This window comes from Bemisia tabaci, chromosome 2 (assembly GCF_918797505.1).
Source record: "Bemisia tabaci chromosome 2, PGI_BMITA_v3".
In the NCBI taxonomy this organism is placed as follows: domain Eukaryota; kingdom Metazoa; phylum Arthropoda; class Insecta; order Hemiptera; family Aleyrodidae; genus Bemisia; species Bemisia tabaci.
In genome coordinates this window covers 8,495,434-8,514,864 of record NC_092794.1, presented here as the reverse complement: position 1 = coordinate 8,514,864, position 19,431 = coordinate 8,495,434, and the positions used below count along the sequence as shown (strand labels likewise).

Here is a 19,431-nt window from a genome sequence, read left to right as displayed (position 1 = left end):
ACCGATTTTTAGTCTTGCCACAGATTAAAGTCATACATATTCTCTTCATTTCCATGAGAGTCAATTTAATTTAATTTTTCGATTCTGAAACTGATGATAACATACAATTTTAAATAATTTCACTGACTGACTTTCGGCAACAGTGAGATACTTATTGGGGGTATTTGTCACTTTTTTTAGTATCATCATGATAAGACTGGTAACACTAGAGAAACTTGTGAGGTATACTTAGTGAGTCTCGGGGCTCTTAAATTCAACGAGGCGCTTGGAGGACAAGGCGCATAAGTGCAGTTTTTGAAAAATTAAGATGTACATAATTTCAAGTAAAACGAGTCATAAGGCGAATATTATGAATAATTTTCTCCCAAATATCAATTTTTAAGTATCAAAAAGTCAGTTTGAACTTTCTTTCCGCCATTAGGATCCATATCATTTTGAAACTTGGAACACATATTTCTCGAAAAAGCAAAAATTGCACTTTTGCATCTTGTCCTCCAAGCCCCTTAAATGTTCTTTCAAATTAGTGCTTTGCCAAAAGGCAGACTACTGCAGACAGTGATATATATGTTTCATTCATAATGATGTTCAAATATGTTTCATCGTAGATTTATGAAAAATTGGCGCTACGCGTCCATTTCAGCGTTAGGTTGCGTAGTTTAGTTTTAAATGCTCCCCTTCTCTCTATAGTGCACCCGTAACGCACGCTGAGACGCCCCTGCTCCCCCTTGAGCATTACCGGTCATATGAACAACCCAATCATAAAAGAAAAATTCATAATTTATAAAATAAATGGTTACCTTTTTTGTTCTTCATCAAGAGCAAAGCGATACGTTAGGTTTAAAACGTAGTAAGCCGTTAAAAACGCTACTAAGTCAGGCCAGACCAGTTTATAAATGCTGCCTTTCCACCTGAAAAAAAGAAAAGGAAAAGAAAAATAGTCATGAGATTTTTGAAAGAAATGCAATAGAAAAAAAAACAGCCTCTCTTATACTGAAATTCTGCAAAGTGAGACTTCTGACATGAAAAGAAGACATTTTGCCGCGCGAATGAACCCATTAACAGTGACACTGTACTGTTAGAAAATAGCTCCCAACCCAACCAAAGAGAGTGAATGCTTCAGGATTCTAGTGCGATTTTTGTAAAAGTTCCAAAAGTTCCGTACTTTTCCGCCGTTTACCCGAGATTTTTTTTGTTTTATTATAAGGCTTTCTTTAGTGCTTGCTACCTAATAAAATAATAAGTCATGAATAAAGGAGGGGCTTGGAGAACAAAACACGTAAGTGCAATTTTTGCTGTTTTGAGAAATGCCTACATGTTTGAAGTTTCAAAATTACGAGGATCCTTATGGAGGAGAGAAAGTTCAAACTAACTTTTTGATGCTTAAAAATTGGAATTAGGCAGCTAATTTTTCACAGAATATGCATTTAGACTAGTTTTACTTGAAATCATTAATATCTCAATTTTTTTCAAAAACTGCACTTATGCGACTTGTCCTTAAAGCCCCTCAAATGTAATTTTTTATCCAACTACGAGAAAATTCTACAGTTTTTGTATCTTTCTCTGAATTATTAAGTTGCAAAATTCTTTTTCTTCCTCCGGTGCCTACCTGACTCAAACTTACATCTTTCGTTGATTCATATTCTGAAGTGGCCTTTTATTTAGAAAAAATAACTGGTTGTTCAAAAGGAAAATAGGACTCTGAAATAATTTTTAATCGATGGTCGAAAATCTATAGGTATTTATAGCTGCTTCGTAAGTATTGTACAGCTAGAATACAATTTTCAATTGTATAGTTTTTGCACATCAATTAATGGACTAACAATAAGTAGGTACATATTTACAATTAACAGCCCATTTATCACTACTCATCGTAGGTATTTTTTGCTGCATTGGATCTTCGCCATGATAATGCACGACTCTTTAGTTACGGATATTTTCAGAAACGTTGCCATTGTATTCTGCCGCGCTAAGGAAAAACGCCGTATGAGCGAGCATTCAAATGTTAAGAAATTTATTGAGAAAGTTACGAATATTTTTCCTTGAAATTGTCAGGCACATCAGATCATATTTCGAAGAAAATTCCTTAACAAATCAGAAGAAAATTATTCACAGATTTTCTCGAAAATCCATGATTTGTCGACAGAAAATTTGGCAACGCTTGAAAGCTCATGCGACGTTCTTCCTTGGCAATGGCAAGGCATCATTGTGATCGGGTGCAAGAATGACATTGCCCTGGTAAAAATTGGCGATAAGAGCTGCGTTTCAAAATACCATAGGAATTCTTATAGCCGGCTAAAAAAGGCTACAGAAAATCATATAGCTGGCTGTAGAATGCAGAGAAAATCATGCGGCCGGGCTATACGAGGCGATAAAAAATGATGCAGCCGGGCTACAGTTCCTATCGCCTGGCTGTTGCTTTTTCGCCATCGATTATAAAAGGCTATAAGAAATTGTGTAGAAATTCGTGTGCTTTGGAAATCATTAAGTTTGATATGGAACCACCTTAATATTTACAAAACACACGTTATATTTTCCTTTAATACATATTTTTTTTCATCAATTAAAACGAGAATAATCCATACAGGATGTGAGAACATTTCAAAATCATGAGTTGAATAACGCTGACTCCGCCAGATTAAATATTAGAGCGTAACACAAAACGGAGCGGCGACGCACTGGCGCCTACAAACCTAACAGGGATACTTCACGCATTGCGCAACGCGTGAAGTATCCCTGTTAGGTTTGTAGGCGCCAATGCGCGTGTCGCGCTGGCTACCTGCCTGCCGCGTCGCAGCGTGCCACGGCGCTTGAGGCAACTATTTCACACCAGAGGTATTGCACAGTATCATACGAAACTGAAGGCGCTCTAATATATTAGGAATGGCAGGCATCCATCAAAAGTACGGAGCTTTCCTCGCAAAATAAATCAAGATACTACGGCCCAAAAAGAGAGCAGTGGTCCAAAAACTCACTAAGTCCTAGCATCCGTAATTAGTGACGTTTAGCATACACTATATCGCCTGGCTGTGAGTTGCTTAGTCACCATCGGCTATAAAAGGCTATAAGAAATTGTGTAGACGGCTATAGAAGCTATTGGAAGCCCTTGTAGCGGCCCGATTATTGAATCTGTGTCAGCCCGACACAAGACATAGCTCTATCTTAACCATGCAATATATCGCAATTCGATGTCTTATCGGGCTGTTTTAAACCTTCAATAATCGGCTCCAGGGTGTCTAGCAAATTTTTCTTTTCCTTCTCCCTGACTTTCAAGGTTTTCCCTGACCTATTGAATTTTCTTTCTCCCTGACTTTTCATGACCTTTTACCAAGATTTGCTTTCAGTCTGTACGATGTTTCCCACCCTTCAAAGCGATGGATTACAATTCAAGAATAAAACCTTTCTGCAGTCTTTGGGTGTCAACGGAGACTCTCGTAAAGAAGATTCTTTTCTTTCTTCCACTATTACATCAACTTGATCTTTGGTTACTTCAAAAAACTTTATAGAAATTTGCAACTTCGGGAATTGAATAAATAGAGGAAGAAATAGTACACTTCCGGAGGGGTCGCGGACGCTAAAGGAGGCGTCGCGGACGCTTTAAAGGCGTCGTGGACGCTTCAAAAGGCGTCGCGGACAATTCAAGAGGTGTCACGGACGCCTAAAACGTGTCGCGAATGGCTTAAACTTGTCGCGGACGCTTGCACAGGCGTCGCGGACACTTCCAGAGGTGTCGCGGACGCTGAAGGAGGCGTCGCGGACGCTTTAAAGGCGTCGTGGACGCTTCAAAAGGCGTCGTGGACGCTTCAAAAGGCGTCGGGGACACTTCCAGAGGTGTCGCGGACGCTAAAGGAGGCGTCGCGGACGCAACACAGCGATAGAGAGAGGGAGCACCACTAGTCAGCACCATAGAATAAAGAGACTACGCTATGTTGTCTCTTTATTTACGTCAGCACTAACGGTTCAGATGGCACCTCAGACCAGGAGACAGCGCTGCACGGCTAAGTATCGAAGCGCCGTAAAGTTATTCAAAAAATCGCGATCTTCGACGGGGGTTCGCTTCTCTCCCGGTTTTGCGTTTTTCTTCCCTGACTTTCCCTGACTTCTCCCTGACCAATTTCATCTCCCTGACTTTCCCTGACTTTCCCGGTTTTCCCGGTCGCTAGACACCCTGGGCTCGCAGAGCGGGACCGCCACTATGCCGTGCTAAGGAAAAACGCCGTTTGAACATTCGAGAGTTGCCAAATTTACTCCGATAAAATGTTTATTTTTGAGGGAAGTTATGACTATTTTTCCTTGAGATTTTCAGAATCTTTAGGTGAAATCGCGAACAAAATCATCTGAGAATTGGGCGGAAAATATTCATAAGTTAACCAGAAAATTCGCGTTTTATGATAGGAAATTTGGCAACGCCTGAAGGTTCATACGGCGTTCTTCCATAGCGCGGCATCACTGAAGAGGCACATGCTCTACTTACGGACAGTGCAAACGCACTCAAATCTAAAATAGAACAAAGCGAGTTATTCACGCGATCTCACCTGACGAGAAGCTTCAAAAAGCAGCCAAAACCACGGCAGGTGGCTACTTCGGCCGTGTAAGTGACGGTCATCGCGCTAGTTTAGTCAGCGACGGAGAAACTATAATCAAATTTCGGGACGCGTGACCCAGGGTCCTCCTCGGGTGTGCCGCGAAAATTTTAAAAGGAAGTACATTTCTAATTGCCATAAACATATACAACAAAAACAGAACAAAAATAACGAAAAACGAATACAGCACGCTCCGAAAAACCGAGGACCTTCCACTCGAAAGTGATGCTAACTAGAGATTAACGATAAGCTTCGGGGTTCGGTCGGATCGGGATAAAATCTGGGAGGACGGAAATGTATCACGAATAAGAGGACCGCACTGTGGGAGAGATTAAAATTTTCAGGAAAAGGGACACCATTGTTCCGATCACAGCTTTATCAGCAGGGATTTTCACACCGACGAGGACACCGCGGCCGAAATTTTCTCGGCCCCCGAAAGTTCAGCCTCAGCTTGCGCATGTCTGAAACAGAAAGAAAAAGAGATGATAGGGAGGTTATACAAAAATTCGCAACTTTACCGTGTAATATACAAAAACCTGGGCCATATTTCCAAAATCTGAAGAGAACGGGCTCATCTAGAGACGATTGCCTATCCTCCCGCGCTAGGAGAAAACTCCGTATGAGCCTTCAGACGTTGCTATATTTCTCTCAATAAAATTTGGACTCATGGGGAGGATTGAGAATATTTTTCCTTACATTTTTCAGACAATTTTGAACGCAATTTAATCTAAAATATCTGAAAATTTCAAGGAAAAATATGCATGACTTTCCTCAAAAATACATGTTTTATCCGGGGAAATTTGGCAACTCTCGAATGTTCATACAGCGTTCTTTTTTCGCACGGCAGTATCGATAACCGCAACAATCATGAAAATTGCCCGGTAGAACTCTAGGACTGAGTGTTACATACCAGAAATGAAAATTTAGAAGGCTTGAGAGCTTATGGTTTAGATACAACAATGTACAATTGTGCGCTTCAAAAAAAAAAAAAAAATAAATGAGTAAATGAAATCACGGAAAAGCACATTACTTCAGTGCGTCTATGCGAGTAAACCGAGTAAACATTATGCAGCCGTCTATGGGAGGAGGAACTATTGATTTAAATCTATACTGACATTCTAGGGAAAAACTTCATATGAGCCGTAAAAGGAAAAAATCCCAACGAAGGACAACTCGTTAAAAAAGGCTTAAGGAAACTCTGGGTACAAATTATGCTCCGATACCAAAGCCATCTCGATAAGCGGTCACGTTTCAATACATTAAAGGTATCAAAGAATTTTTCGGAAAATTGACAAGGTCGCGATAAAAATCAGTGATAGTTTACTTCATTGGCATAGTTAGCAACGTTCGAATTACGTCAAAACGTAAAACAAACCAGCAAAGCACCCTAAGTTAGTGTCGGAATGCGACAAGTGCCTAAATAAGTAACTTTCATTATAACGCCTGATGAATGCAACTATTCGAGCTCAACGGATGTCCGTGATGCATACGCACGAAAGTGTAGGCGTTTTGACTCTCCTGAAGTTAAGCGCTTCACTGGCAACACGATCGAAAATAACAGGGCGCCTTCAATGTTTTGTTCATACTACAGGGACATCTCTCATCTCTCTAGCACGAACAGTTGCTCTTCAAATCATGCTTGGCACATTGCACGGTTACCATAATTTCTTTGTATTCAAATTCAATATATTTTTTCACTTTTCCCTGACTCCAAACTTGTCTAATTTCCTGACTTAACCTGATTTTCGCACAAAAATTGTCACTATTTTTTTTTCTTTTTTTTCAATATGCTGATTTTCGGTAAACTTTGGGCAAAATTACCTTGTTTAGAGATCGGATTATGGAATAAAACATTCAGCGGCTAGTGAAAAACTGACAAGTCTTCAAAATGAAAAAAAAAGGTGACCAAAAGGTAAACAGTTGGAACAGTGATGTTTCATTAGCTGTTGTTATCATGTTGATTTGTTGATCAGTGGACTTCACGCATTGCGCCAAACACAGTGCCGACTTGAAACGCATATTAGCGCCTACAAGACTCATGAAATACTTCACGCATTGCGCATATACCACGGTGCGCACTTTTATCGTTGAAAATTCGTAATTTCTTGGTGTTAGACATGTCGCCCGTGGTGTGCACAATACTGCCGTGCTAAGGAAGAACACCGTATGAACATTCGAGAGTTGCCAAATTTCCCTCGATAAAATGTTTATTTTTGTGGAGCGTTATAAATATTTTTTCTAGAAATTTTCAGGAAAAGGTGAAATTGTGTCAGAAATTCACCGACTTTTCACAGGAATACCCTGACTTTTCCCGGTTGCCACAGATTCCCTGACTTTCCCAGTTTTCCAGACCACCGGCAACCCTGTATCGTGATGCACCAGTAGCGAGGCGTAAATGATCGATTATCGATAATTCCCATTGAGTCAAAGAGTCAAAAAAGAATAGTATAATAATAATGATAATTATTTCTTTTCTTTTTTGTCTTTTTTTCTTCCTCCCCTTAGGAGTCCCCCTCGTGTAATTTACTCCTTTGCAATCCCCTCTCTTTGCGGCCTTTGTTTTGGCCTGTCTGCGAAGAGCTCCCCCGAAAACACTCATTTTTCGAGAGATTTTAAATCGATGATGATAATTATTTTTCATTGCCAAATTTTTAAGGGGCAGTGCTTCTTCCACACCCGTCTTTTCCCCTTCACCCTCGCAAGTGGAAGAAGGAAGATATGGAAAACTGCGGGCGCGGCTTCAAACACGGGGTTGGCGACAAGGAACGTAAATTTTGTATTAATTATTAGAGGGGTCACGCGGGTTCCTCAACCTGCCTTTTCTCGCTTCGTCCCTTATTCAGTGACGCAGGCGGACGCGTGTCCCTGTCCCGTGTCTCCGTTCCTTGATCCCTGGCGCGAGCACCCATACCCTAGGCGAGACAGGGACCAGGAGAAGGGGGTCAAAATCCCTTTCTTGCATGTCCTCAGTTTTCCCGAGTCACTTAAAAGCCCCACTTCGCATAATTCGTTACCGCAATTAAAACGCGTTATTTGTCTGGATTGACGATAAATATTCCTGGTAGGGACTCGCAGAATTCGCAGGGGCCAGTTGGGGTCAGGGTGTCTATTAAAACAGGCTGGCCACAGATCAGTTCTTTCACAGTACTTTTTCGGCACATTCCCGAGAAATTCAGACAACATTTCCTCCTTAACAGAAAAATTCAGTACTTTCGTAGTACCTCCATCCGACGAAATTCGAAAAATTTCGAAAATTTGAAATTCTCGCTCGAGTTGCGACAAAAATGACGAGGCCACAAAATTCCATTGGTGGCTTGAAGATTAACTGACTGCACAATCGCTATCTTGCAGACGAATACTAAAAAATATTACTAATACGAATACTACTATGACAAAATTACCGTGCGAGTACCGTTTTGTTACTAAAATTGCTTTGTTTCACGTGAGGCTATCACATCTACGAAGGATAAGTGGTCTGTCGTCACGATAATTGAACGGCTATCGTTTCATTATTGCCATCAAGCAAAAAAAGTTTGTAAAAGATTATTTGGATTGCACTTTGCAAAGGAGCCAAGAGCATTCCAATGTTGTTAGGATTGTGCAACTTTGCAATAGTATTATTGAAATGATGCACACAAGAAATAAATTTACAAAAGTTATCCCTCGACTTGAGATTATTGTTTTTTGGGAGTAAAGATAAAACTTGTTTAGGTGATCAATGCACTTTTGCACGGCAAAAAATTTGCATAATCTTAGCTACATTAGAATGCTCTTAGTTCCTTTTTGCAAAATGCATTACATTCATTTACTTGTAGGGATTTTTCAACAAAGCATGTCTTACCTTAAAGAAGCTATAACATATGTAATAACACGTACGCCGGAACAGTTCTAATATAATTTGAAATTTAAAAACTTCCTAAATACATGAATTTACGCGTTCTATTTATTAAAGTATTATTTCTATTTAAAAAAAGGGGAAAAACATCACTGCAACTAAGGCGGAAATAGTCAAGCATAGACCATCAAAAGACCATATTACTCATATTATAAACCACATTTACATTTAATTAAAATTAGAAACTACACATTAAATCCCGGTGTTTGAATTGGTATAATTTTTGCACAAAAAATCGCGAAGCCCTTGAATGCGGAGGAAACGTTGCACCTAACAGCGCGCAGCGGCGATCGCTTGGTGACGCTTGGCGGCACAGACTGATCAGTGGAAACAATTCAATTACAACTTGAAAGCGGCATTGAAAAAAGATAAGTAATAGATAATTCTAATGGATAACGCCGAGGCGCTTTTTTTTCTCACAAATACCTGAGCCAGCGCGGAGAGGATGAATTACTGGGAAGGGAACTTGACTTATCCTGGGGCGTTAATCTGAGTGCCGCAAATGGCACGCATCATTCCGCGCGCTGCGAAAAATTTAAGTGGATCACTTCCTCCCCTGAGCACTGAGTTATCATTTCAGCTCTATTCCACTCGCACAAAAGTAGGTGCCGCCGCAAGTCCACAAAAATCATCAGATTTTCCATTAGACTCGCACATATCCATGTGCGAGCCTAATGCATCTGCATTCAGGGTTGCCAAAAAAATTTGGAAATGATTTTCCCTGACTTTTCCAGGTTTTCCCTGACGCAAAATGGAGAAATTCCCTGACCTTTGAGAACGCGCGCCATGATCGCACAGCCAAATTTACACCTTGCTAGCTACCATCGCACTAATATAGCGTCTCATTTGAAACGCGCTGAAGCTAAGGAGTCAGAAATTAATTGTAGAACATTTGGATATACTTAACTCTTGAGTGCATCGCGAGATATGCCACTTCTTCGCAATTTATAGTGCGTTCAAAACCGAAAAAAGAAAGATTTTAAGCAACTTGTGAAAATTGTCAATTTTTCCCTGACTTTTAGCTGTTTTTGGTCAAATTCCCTGACTTTTCCAGGTTTTCCCTGAATTCCCTGACCGTGGCAACACTGTAGTATTTATGCTTAAAAAAAAAACTATGTTAAACACAAACCTTATGCACATCGCTCCTATAAGCCACCAAGAAAAAAAATACGGGTATTCTACAGGGTGTTCGGAAGTAAACGTACTTGACTTTCAGGATCGATTTATCAGCTCAAAATATGACTTTTTTGTCCCATAAACATATGCCTGAAAACGCCTGGAGCAAGGGGCTCCGAAAATCCCGAAGCTGTCGCGACGACTCTTCCTCGCTCCTTGCTTTGTAGGCGATTTTCTTACAGTTCCTGCATTGACAATTGCCTACCCAGCAAGGAGCTTTGAAAATCTGGAACTTTTTCTAGCCCCTGTTGCGTCGAAATGACGAGTCCTGGAAAATTGTGTGCAGTGCTTTATGCCCTGGATTTTTTACGCCCTTCCACGTGCCGTAATCCATTTTTCCAAATATCATCTACCAAAAAAATTATCCCAATTTTAATATTCGGGAACGCTCGTAAGGTCATTTTCCGAAGACGTACGTCCGTGAAAACACAAAAAATGAGCAGTGCGCTAAAAATATCCCTCCGCACAAAGTTTCAGCTACTTACGACTAAAAAACGAGAAGTTAAATCAATTTGAAAGAAAAAAAAATGGCAACTTTGGAAACGCATAGCTCACCTATGAGGTGTTTTCGGGCATATGTGTACACGAAAACTATGGCTCGTCAAATATTTTCCCATCGTCCTGCAAAATTGTCAGTTTGCAGATAGGCGGTAATGTTCCTTACGCTAACAGCTCTAATACGTACAAAATATGACTCGTCTTAAGCATATTTGGACCGTGTTAAGCAGAAAGGAACCAAGCCACATCAGCTATTGCCAAATTTTTGGGCGATTCAATTCGTTACATAAAACGGTTGTGCAGATTTGTGTGCAAATTTCAGTGAATTTCCTGCATTGTGCGAAGCAAATTCCTTAACATTTTCGAAAGAATCTGCGCAAGCGTTCTCTTGTGAAACATTTAATTGCCCGGTTAAATTTGGCAACAGCTGATGTGGCTTGGTTCCTTTCTGCTAAACGCGGTCCGTTTAAGTACGGTTCTTCCGACAAAATGTGGGCCCTGTCGTTCCTGGCCTGACTCATTGGTGAACAATTGTTGAGATGGAAAATTTGAAATACATGTATGGAAACTCAATGGAAGTGAATTTCCTTCCATGATCTAGGAGGTTGAGAGGAATGGTGAAGTCTCATTAGAGTGATAATTGACTGACGGCATGTTCGAGTTAAGTATGAGTTAGAATCATTAAGTATGATGTAACAGCGCGACGCACAGTAGATCGAGTCAATAGGAGAGGTCGGACAAAATTTGGATACTTTAAAAGCTTGTAACTCCGTTTATACAAAACGTTTAGGTTTTGAAAGTGGTTCCATTGGTTTTATCGTGACATTTTCTTACAGATCCGCCCGTTAAAATTTAAAATGTGACGAATCAAACATCAAAATTTGCAGTTTTAGTCAAAAATTTTATGTCCGACCTATCTGATTGACTCGATCCACCGTGCGACGCGGCGCATGGCAGTGGTATCGACTGGGAGGAAAAAAGAAACAACAGATTTGAGTCGAGGACACTCCGCCGTCACATTCATCCGTGCTAAGGAAGAACGCCGTATGACCCTTAAGACGTTGCCAATTTTTTTGTAAAATACGAATTTTCAATGAATGAAATCTGTGAATATTTCTCCTGCAAATTTTCAGAGAATTTTATTTGCACACAGATTTAATTATCTGAAAATTTCAAGAAAACGTATTCACGATTCTCATTAAAAATACAAATTTTATTGGAGGAAATTTGGCAACTCTCGAATGTTTATACGACGTTTTTCCTTGTCAGCACTGTAGCACTGTCCGATGTCCGTCGCTCATCGATGACGTATCCGAGGGGCATGTCCATATCGTCAGTCCCAACTTCCGAGTCATAGAATAATAGCTACCAGAAGGGCAGCAGTCGGCCATCTTTGCTCCGATTGAAGAAATAGAAATCCACGCGACCCCCGCTTAGCCTGCCGTTTCAATTTCCGCGGGGAATCATGCCCAAGTCCGCTTTGGTCTCGGTCGAGAAAGATTTGCACGGACTCCTGGATTTTCCGATCTAAAGGGATTATTGGTATGTTGAGGAAGAAGCGTTGGATATATTACAGTTACCGCCGTTACCACGGACAGGGAACTAAGCATTTACACGTCCTTGCCGACATAGTTTTGCGGCAAGATAAATTGCTGAAACGAGTCTATCCGGATATTAAATTTTATTGCACATTGTTACGAGAATTTGACTCCGCTACAAGAAACCAAAGCTTACGTAGTCAAATCGCTCACTACAACGCACAACTTCTCTCGAGCAATTTCATTTCCACCAGTGTTTCACTATGGTAATTTGCTATAGCTGAGCAAGCGTCAAGATTGAGTTGCCGATTTATTTATCGCAGGACGTTCATATAAGTTAGCGCGCGATGTGAATCCTCAGAGCATGAGTTTTCATGAGCGGGTGGTTTCAATTCACGCATCAAGATCATTAATATCTTCGGAAGGAGTTGATTTCGGTGATTTTCGTTGTGCGCATCGTGTTATACGTGAAATTTTGGTGAAGAAACATGTATGAGAATGCTGAAATTCGTACCTTGTCTAGTGGTCCATTCCGATGTTATTCCTCAGGATGGGGCCCCGGTCTCAGGGCCACTTTTCCTCATAAGCGTCTTCACGAGACCCAGTGGCCATACTCTCCCTATCAATGTACTCTAAAAGCACAGGTACGGTACGTGAGGAGTTGCGAAATTACTTCAATGAGCCGGTTGATGAGCAGTGGACGCAGTGGAAACGTGTGGAACTCAACCGGACCAAACAAGGAATATCTCAAGAGGCATGCAGTGCTATCCACGCTCACCTCGGCCTAAATCGTCGTTCCTCCGGGAAAGAACGTAACTACAAGTCAACGTTGCCAAATTTCCTCTCGCATATTGCATTTTTACGAGGAAAATACCGGACATTTCTGACTAAAAATTTCTCCAGATTTTTCTCTGATCTCATGCAAAAATCAGACAAGTTTTGAACGAAAATTGCACAGGTACATTTTCATAAAAATCGAATTTTTTGAGTCGATGTTGCAACCTTGGAGTGGAGTTACGTTCCTTCATGCGGGAAACGACGAAATGGGTTAAGGTCTCATTTAGATCCGCTATTTTGAAATGGTCAAAGAGAAAGAACTCGTGAGCCCGAGCATCCATTACGAACAACACATTCCAAGGCTCATGCGTTCCTGGACTTGCGCCTTTTTTTTAAAATACCCGATTCTTTTATTGAGCAAATGAAGTTTTTTCAAGAGGAGGAAGTTACGATTCGATTATTACCGTGCGCAATTTCGCAGGAGACGGCGAACTGGTTTTGTCCGAAATCGACGCCAAAGTTGGTTAAAAAATTCTCAAAACTGAGACCGTAATGCCGCGCCGGCCGGTACAATGAATGATTTTATTACACAATTCACGTCCATACCATTGTAATTAATGAAATTCTCCTCGCAGAGGTAGGGTTGCATACATTCTTGCCGTGCTACGGCAAAACTCCGTAGGATCGTTCAAACGTTGTCAAACCTCAGATAAAATATTAATTTTGAAAAATAATAATAATATATTGCTTGAAATTTGCGAGAATGCTAGATTTAATTTCATTTGAAATGTTCTGAAAAGTTTGGTGCAAATGATAAGCTTTTTATGCAAATTTGGCAACGCACAAATATTCATACTTTTTTTTTATTTTCAGCAGGGCAAATTTGAAGGCGTGTCCTGACTGCGTCCTATAAAATTCGTTTCAAAGATTCTTTACAAAAAACAGAAACAGCGAGAAATGCAGCGAGGATTCTCAAAAGCGCGAGGAAAACCGGGCGAAATAAGAGCGATAACTCTTATCGGTTATCTTTTGACAAAGTAAAATAAAACAGGAAATACGCAACGTCGCGAACTGAGATTCGCGGTCTAATTTGGGTGGAGCTATTATCATGGCGGGTGACAGGCCATCGATAAAAAATGAGAGGCACATTGCACAGTGACACCCATTTTGTCACACCTATGCTGCCAGCTAAGGAAGAACGCCGTATGAGCATTCGAGAGTTGCCAAATTTCCTTCAGTAAAATGTTTATTTTTTAGGAAAGTTAGAATATTTTTCCTTGAAATTTGCAGGGACTTAAGGTGAAATTGTAAACAAAATTATCTGTGAAATTGAAGGGAAAATATTCATTAGTTTACCAGGGATTTCGTGTTTTTTCAAAGGAAATTTGGCAACGCCTGAAGGTTCATGCGGCGTTTTTTTCTTAGCACGGCAGTATGTAAACCTAACATTGCTTCGTTGATTTGGACGTATTTATGCTAAAGGGTACTTTGTGCGGAGGGTTAGCGTGCAACTTAAGCAGAGTGTCTACTAAAACAGGCTGGCCAAAAATTGGTGCGTTTAAAGTACTATTTCAGTATATTCCCAAGAAATTCAGTACCTCCTAGACAGACAAATTCAGTACTTTTTCAGTGCCTCCGATTGACGAATTCCGAAAAATCTCAAAAAGCTGAATTTCTCGCTTAAATTGCAACAAAATTGAGAGAATGCCGGACCTCCATGCGGAAATTTCGCACTTTTTTAGTACTTCCGGACCGCCCTTAAAAAATCAGTACTATTTCCGGAAATTCCGGACTCGAAGACACCCTGATAAGTCTTTTTGGCATAAATACGTCCATTTTGAAGATCCATTCTCCAAATGCAACCGACGGCACAGCGATGAGCGACGGTCGAGTGTCGGTCTGAAAGACGTTTTCCACCTGTGAGTCAAGTTGCGTACCCGCATTTGCAGTAGAGTGAGTATGTAAGGTCATGGATGCACATAAGTCATTGATTCTCAAGCTGTGTCTTGCAGCGCGCATCGCACAGTTAACCGGAGCCATGACTGCATGAGTCATTAAGAAATGAGAGTTATCTAAAGCCACGCGTCAAACGATGAATCCAGTCGACCAAGGCCGCAAGATAAAGCTTCCTTCTGGATTCAAGGTCTTCATTGTTGAGGCCGCGTATCCCTCAAATTCCAAAAACTAAGAATGTTATTATTACCGATGTAGCAGGGTGTCTACTAAAATCAGTGATTTTACAGTACTTTTTCAGTACATTTCCAAGAAATTCAGCAGAGATGAAGAAAGTTTATAGCCTACCCCAAAATGTACTGTTTTGCTATAATTGCGCCTCTACATAAAACAACGCGCTTAACAGCTTCCTTCCCCAAAAGTGACACGCTTGAAAGACTTCCAGCATAAAAAACAGCGCGCTTAAAAGTTTCCGCCCCCAAAAACAGCGCGCTTAATAGTTTCCGCCCCCAAAAGCAACGCGTTTAAAAGTTTCCTTCCCCACAACACTGCCGTACTAAGGAAAAGCGCCGTATGAACATTCGAGAGTTGCCAAATTTCCCTGGGTAAAACATGTATTCTTGACAACATTTACGCACAGTTTTCTTTGACATTTTCAGATATCGACGGTGAAACTACCAAACCACGTATCTCGTTTGCGGTGTTTAAAAATCTACGCTCACATTTTATTTTTTTGAAGTAGACCAAATCAATATCATTCCTTGAAATTTTCACGGAATTTTCTCCGCACAAAGAGGAAAAATCACAGAAATTTTCAAGACTGGATGTTAAGTAGTTTTTCATTTAAAAAATAAAGTATGACAGGAAGTCTGCGACGTCGCAAACCGAGATACGTGGTTTGGTAGTTTCACCGTCGATATTTTACATTAAGTTGCGTACAAAATAGTCTGAAAATTTTGGAGAAAAATATGCACAGTTTTCCCAGTAAATTCGGTTTTTATCGAAGGAAACTTGGCAACGTCTGAAGGCTCATACGGCGTTTTTCCTTAGCACGGCAGAGCAGCACGCTTGAAAGGCATTTATAGCACAAATAACAAGGCGCTTCCCTGTTTTTCTCTCAAAAACAAGGGGGGAAAAAATCTTTTAAAATTTTTTTACAACTTTCCAAAATTCTCATGCGAGCGGCCACGCAATCATGATCGCGTGACGAGAACATTCTGCACCCCTGAAATTCAGCCCCTCCTCAACGGAAAAATTCAGTACTTTCTCAGTGCCTCCATTAAACGAAATTCGAAAAATTTCGAAAATTTGAAATTCTCGCTCGAATTGTGACAAAAATGACGTAGAAACAACTATTCATTGGTGGCTTGAAGATTAACTGACTGGGCAATCGCGATCTTGCAGGCAAATACTACTCAAAGAATCAACGCGCATACTTTCCAGGTTTTATTAAAGAACACGCGTGGTATAAGGGGAAAAATTCCGGACCTTCTTGCGGAATTTCCGCCTTTTCTCAGTACTTTCGGACCGCCCTTAAAAATCGGTACTATTTTTGGACTTTACGAACTAGACACCCTGATGTAGGTATGACGGTCAACAATTTTTTTTTTACTTTTCTGAAGAAAAAAATTGTCGGACCCGCCATGGCGCGAGGCGTGAACTCGTAATGCTCCCCTCCATGCTGCCAATGCAGTGTCGCTTCGATTTGCGAGAAATATTAGAAAAAGAGGCCCGATTTCGTCTCTCCTATCTTCGACTATGTTGCTCGCGTAGCCCTTGAAGCACCCCTACAATTAATAAGACAAATGGAACTAGAGCAACGGAAAGGATACGCGATCATGACGGCGCAGAGATACAACTATTCGTACTTAATGGATGTCCGTGTTGCGTCTGCAAAATTGAAGGCGCGCAAGGGGCGATGTGTTATCATACCATGCTCCGCTCTATGCTGCCAATGCAGTGTCGCTTCGATTTGCGAGAAATAGTAGAAAAAGAGGCCCGATTTCGTCTCTCCTATCTTCGACTATGTTGCTCGCGTAGCGTAGCTCTTAAAGTACCCCTAAAATTGATAAGACAAATGGAACTAACACGACATTGAACTAGAGCAACGGAAAGGATACACGTTCATGACGGCGCAGAGATACAACTATTCGTACTTGATGGATGTCCGTGTTGCGTCTGCAAAATTGAAGGCGCGATGGCGCAAGACGTGATCACGTAATGATCCGCTCTATGTTGTCAAAAAGGGGTCGCTTTAATTCGGAGGAAAAGTTAAGATAATAGCCTCGAATACGCCTCTACTGCATAAAAAGCGAACTAGGAAGCAGAGTTTAGACTTTTTTAACGTGTCCATCGTGGTTTTTATGGCCATTTAACCCCTGAAAAATCTTGTCACACGGCTGTATCTCTTGAGTGCAACAGATCCATTCTTTTCCAAAAACTTCGAGCGATCTTGCCTCCTCCCTTGCATGAGAATTACAATTAACGGGGAAATGCTGCGGCACAAAAAAGTCGGAAAAACTCTTTGTATACCTTCAATATCCGAATTTCAATTTAGGATATACCGCATAGAGGGTCAAATATGCGTTGATTCTCAACGAATATCTTCGAAATTTCTCGCACACGAATTGTTCGATGATGAACCCTGCCATACCCATTTGGCGATGAGTCCTGGAATACAAGCATTTTTATGGGCTTCAAGGCTCATCAAAAAAGGAACTTTTTGGGTTATAACATTCACCGATTTGTAAGTTTTCTCCTGGGCTCGATGACGAGTTATGATCCCAATCAATCACCCCTTCAAGCTTTGCCATCGATTCGGAATTCGAAAACAGAATTGAACAGAACTGGAGGGGATGTAAGGACTTCCTCATAATTCATTACCTGTCAGCCCCCCCCCCCCTCCCGCGTACGGGGGAGTTGAAGAACCTTTAATATTCAAACATAGAAATAAAATGTCGCATTCGTTCGATTAAGCTATGCTCACATCGTGTTATATGTTACTGCCTACAGGTTTTTTGAGTCAGAGGCTCAACTTCCTCACAACTCAACAAATTTATTAAAACCCTGAAATCTACAAATAAAAAGAATCCGTACGATAACAGTATCAAAACACTCGGGGGGGGGGAGCGTTACGCCATTTCGTTATAACGCGATTAAGGCTAAGGATCTACGTCACAAAAGCGGAGTTAAAAATGCCTTTCACAATTTATGAACGCTCTCTAACTACTATAAGTGCAACCCTTTCATACAGGAAATAACTCTGGATGATCGATGACTTACAAATGTGCCTATCAGTACAGGACTGGATTTAGCGCTCAAGGGCTCGGGGTGCTGGAAATTAGGGACTCAACATACTAAAATTTAAGCGCTCCATGACACCCAAAACTCCAGACTTAGGGTCCCTCTGAATCCGTCTCCTAGACTCTTGAAGTCCCTATCCTCAATTGGTCAGATTCGAGATTTGTTCCAACCTGTATGGGTCCAAAATCCACTGAATTTGGTTGAATACCTTCCCCTGTTCTCATGAAAGAATCTGAGATTGCTCTACTTTGGCTACATCTGATAAATGGACCCTCATAAAAGTGCCAGAGGACATCCAGAGGAAGCTGGACTGTTATTTAAAGCCTTTTGATAAATTGTACCATACAATAGGAGAAAATGGTAACGATGCGCTTTCTTTACCACTTTTTTACAGTGTCTATTCATAAAGCAGTCCAGGGGTACAAAATCTACACAATCATGGACGATCCACAGAATACGTGAACAGTGACAAAATTTTTGTCCAAATGGACGCCAAAAAAGTTTTCGGAAAAAGTTCCGACAGTATACCTATACTCCCAACTTTAGGGGAAACGCTTAAAGCAAAGTTTCAAAACAGATGAGCAAAAAAAAGGTAATCACTTTAAAATATGTGGTAAAGCGAGGAGATTCTTCAGAGGAGACAAAAGAGTTAATAAAAAATCTGGTTAATGTGAAACATTTGGCAAAATGGCATTTATAAACCCCCCCAGCAGTGAAATATCTTTGTAATATTTGCCTGATGTTAAGTAAATCAGTCATATCTATGTTGTTTAAAAAAATGAAGCCCTACGAGCTTGGAATTAAGAGATTGAGACATTTTAAAAAAATTTATAGTCAAAACGTGATAACAGTTTAATTAATGTTTGACGGCCACGACAGAATGTAACCTTATTTCCGAGAAAGAACTGGCTTGTAAGAGTAGAACTGAGTATCCTTCAGTGTTCTGATATTAGTGAAGAATAAGTTCATGTATATACAGATAAAATTCAAGCATGCTCAATTGGTTTCCCTGCTCAGAAAAATTGCCCAGGAATAATTCAATACGTATCACTGTATATTTCTTGGATCTGGGAAACTGTTCTCTAGGTCTCGCTCTCGAACACAAATGCTAGAAGGCCGGTCTGAATACTGGGGCAGCGATGACACCCAATAGAGCAAGTGTGAATTCAACTTCGTAAATAGTCATAGATGGGTGTTTCTTTACTCATATACACACTCTACACTAAGATCTACGAAGCTGAGTCAAGACAAAAATCTGGCAATACAGAGACAGTAGCAAGTTCGAAGCTTCAGTGAAAGGACTGCCACAACAAGACGCAGCCCTCTTTAATCAGAGTAAGAGAAAAAGTACTCTCCACACAGTTGTAAAAACGCTTGGGGTGGAAAACAAAGCAATATCTTTGATGGAAAATGGAAAATTATTTACCAACCTGCATCCTGTCAATGATGGATACTGGCCGATGGCGAGGAATCAAGGGGTGGGACAATTGAATTGATAAGCCGGGTCCACTGTCCTTTAAAAAGGTGGCTCCAACTACAAAAACATCACAAACTTTCGAAAAATTCACGAATCAGAATTACAAATTTGCATGGAATTATTGCACACACAGTTTTGAAACAGATAATAAGTACGTCTGAAAAACTGATAATAAAAATTGTAAGTAAAAAATCCCCGTACGTAACGAGCTCCTAGACAAACGAAGAGAACGAG

At 40.7% G+C, this 19,431-nt stretch overlaps 1 protein-coding gene across 5 annotated transcripts in view; it reads right to left on the bottom strand.

Moving 5' to 3' along the window:
* Positions 1-19,408, bottom strand: part of LOC109032875 (bestrophin-4) — a 32,864-nt gene extending 13,456 nt beyond the window's left edge. For 4 of the 5 annotated variants that reach the window (XM_019045203.2, XM_019045205.2, XM_019045206.2 and 1 more), the window contains exons 1-3: positions 19,151-19,408; positions 4,533-5,041; positions 798-908 (exon numbers count right to left, since the gene is read on the bottom strand). In XM_019045203.2, coding sequence (XP_018900748.2) covers positions 798-908; positions 4,533-4,603 — 182 coding nt within the window. In that variant the 5' untranslated portion in view covers positions 4,604-5,041; positions 19,151-19,408. Of the gene's footprint in view, positions 1-797; positions 909-4,532; positions 5,042-8,421; positions 8,820-19,150 lie in introns of those variants that run through there. The other variant, XM_019045204.2, reaches the window with a different exon arrangement.
* Positions 19,409-19,431: the final 23 nt, after the last annotated feature.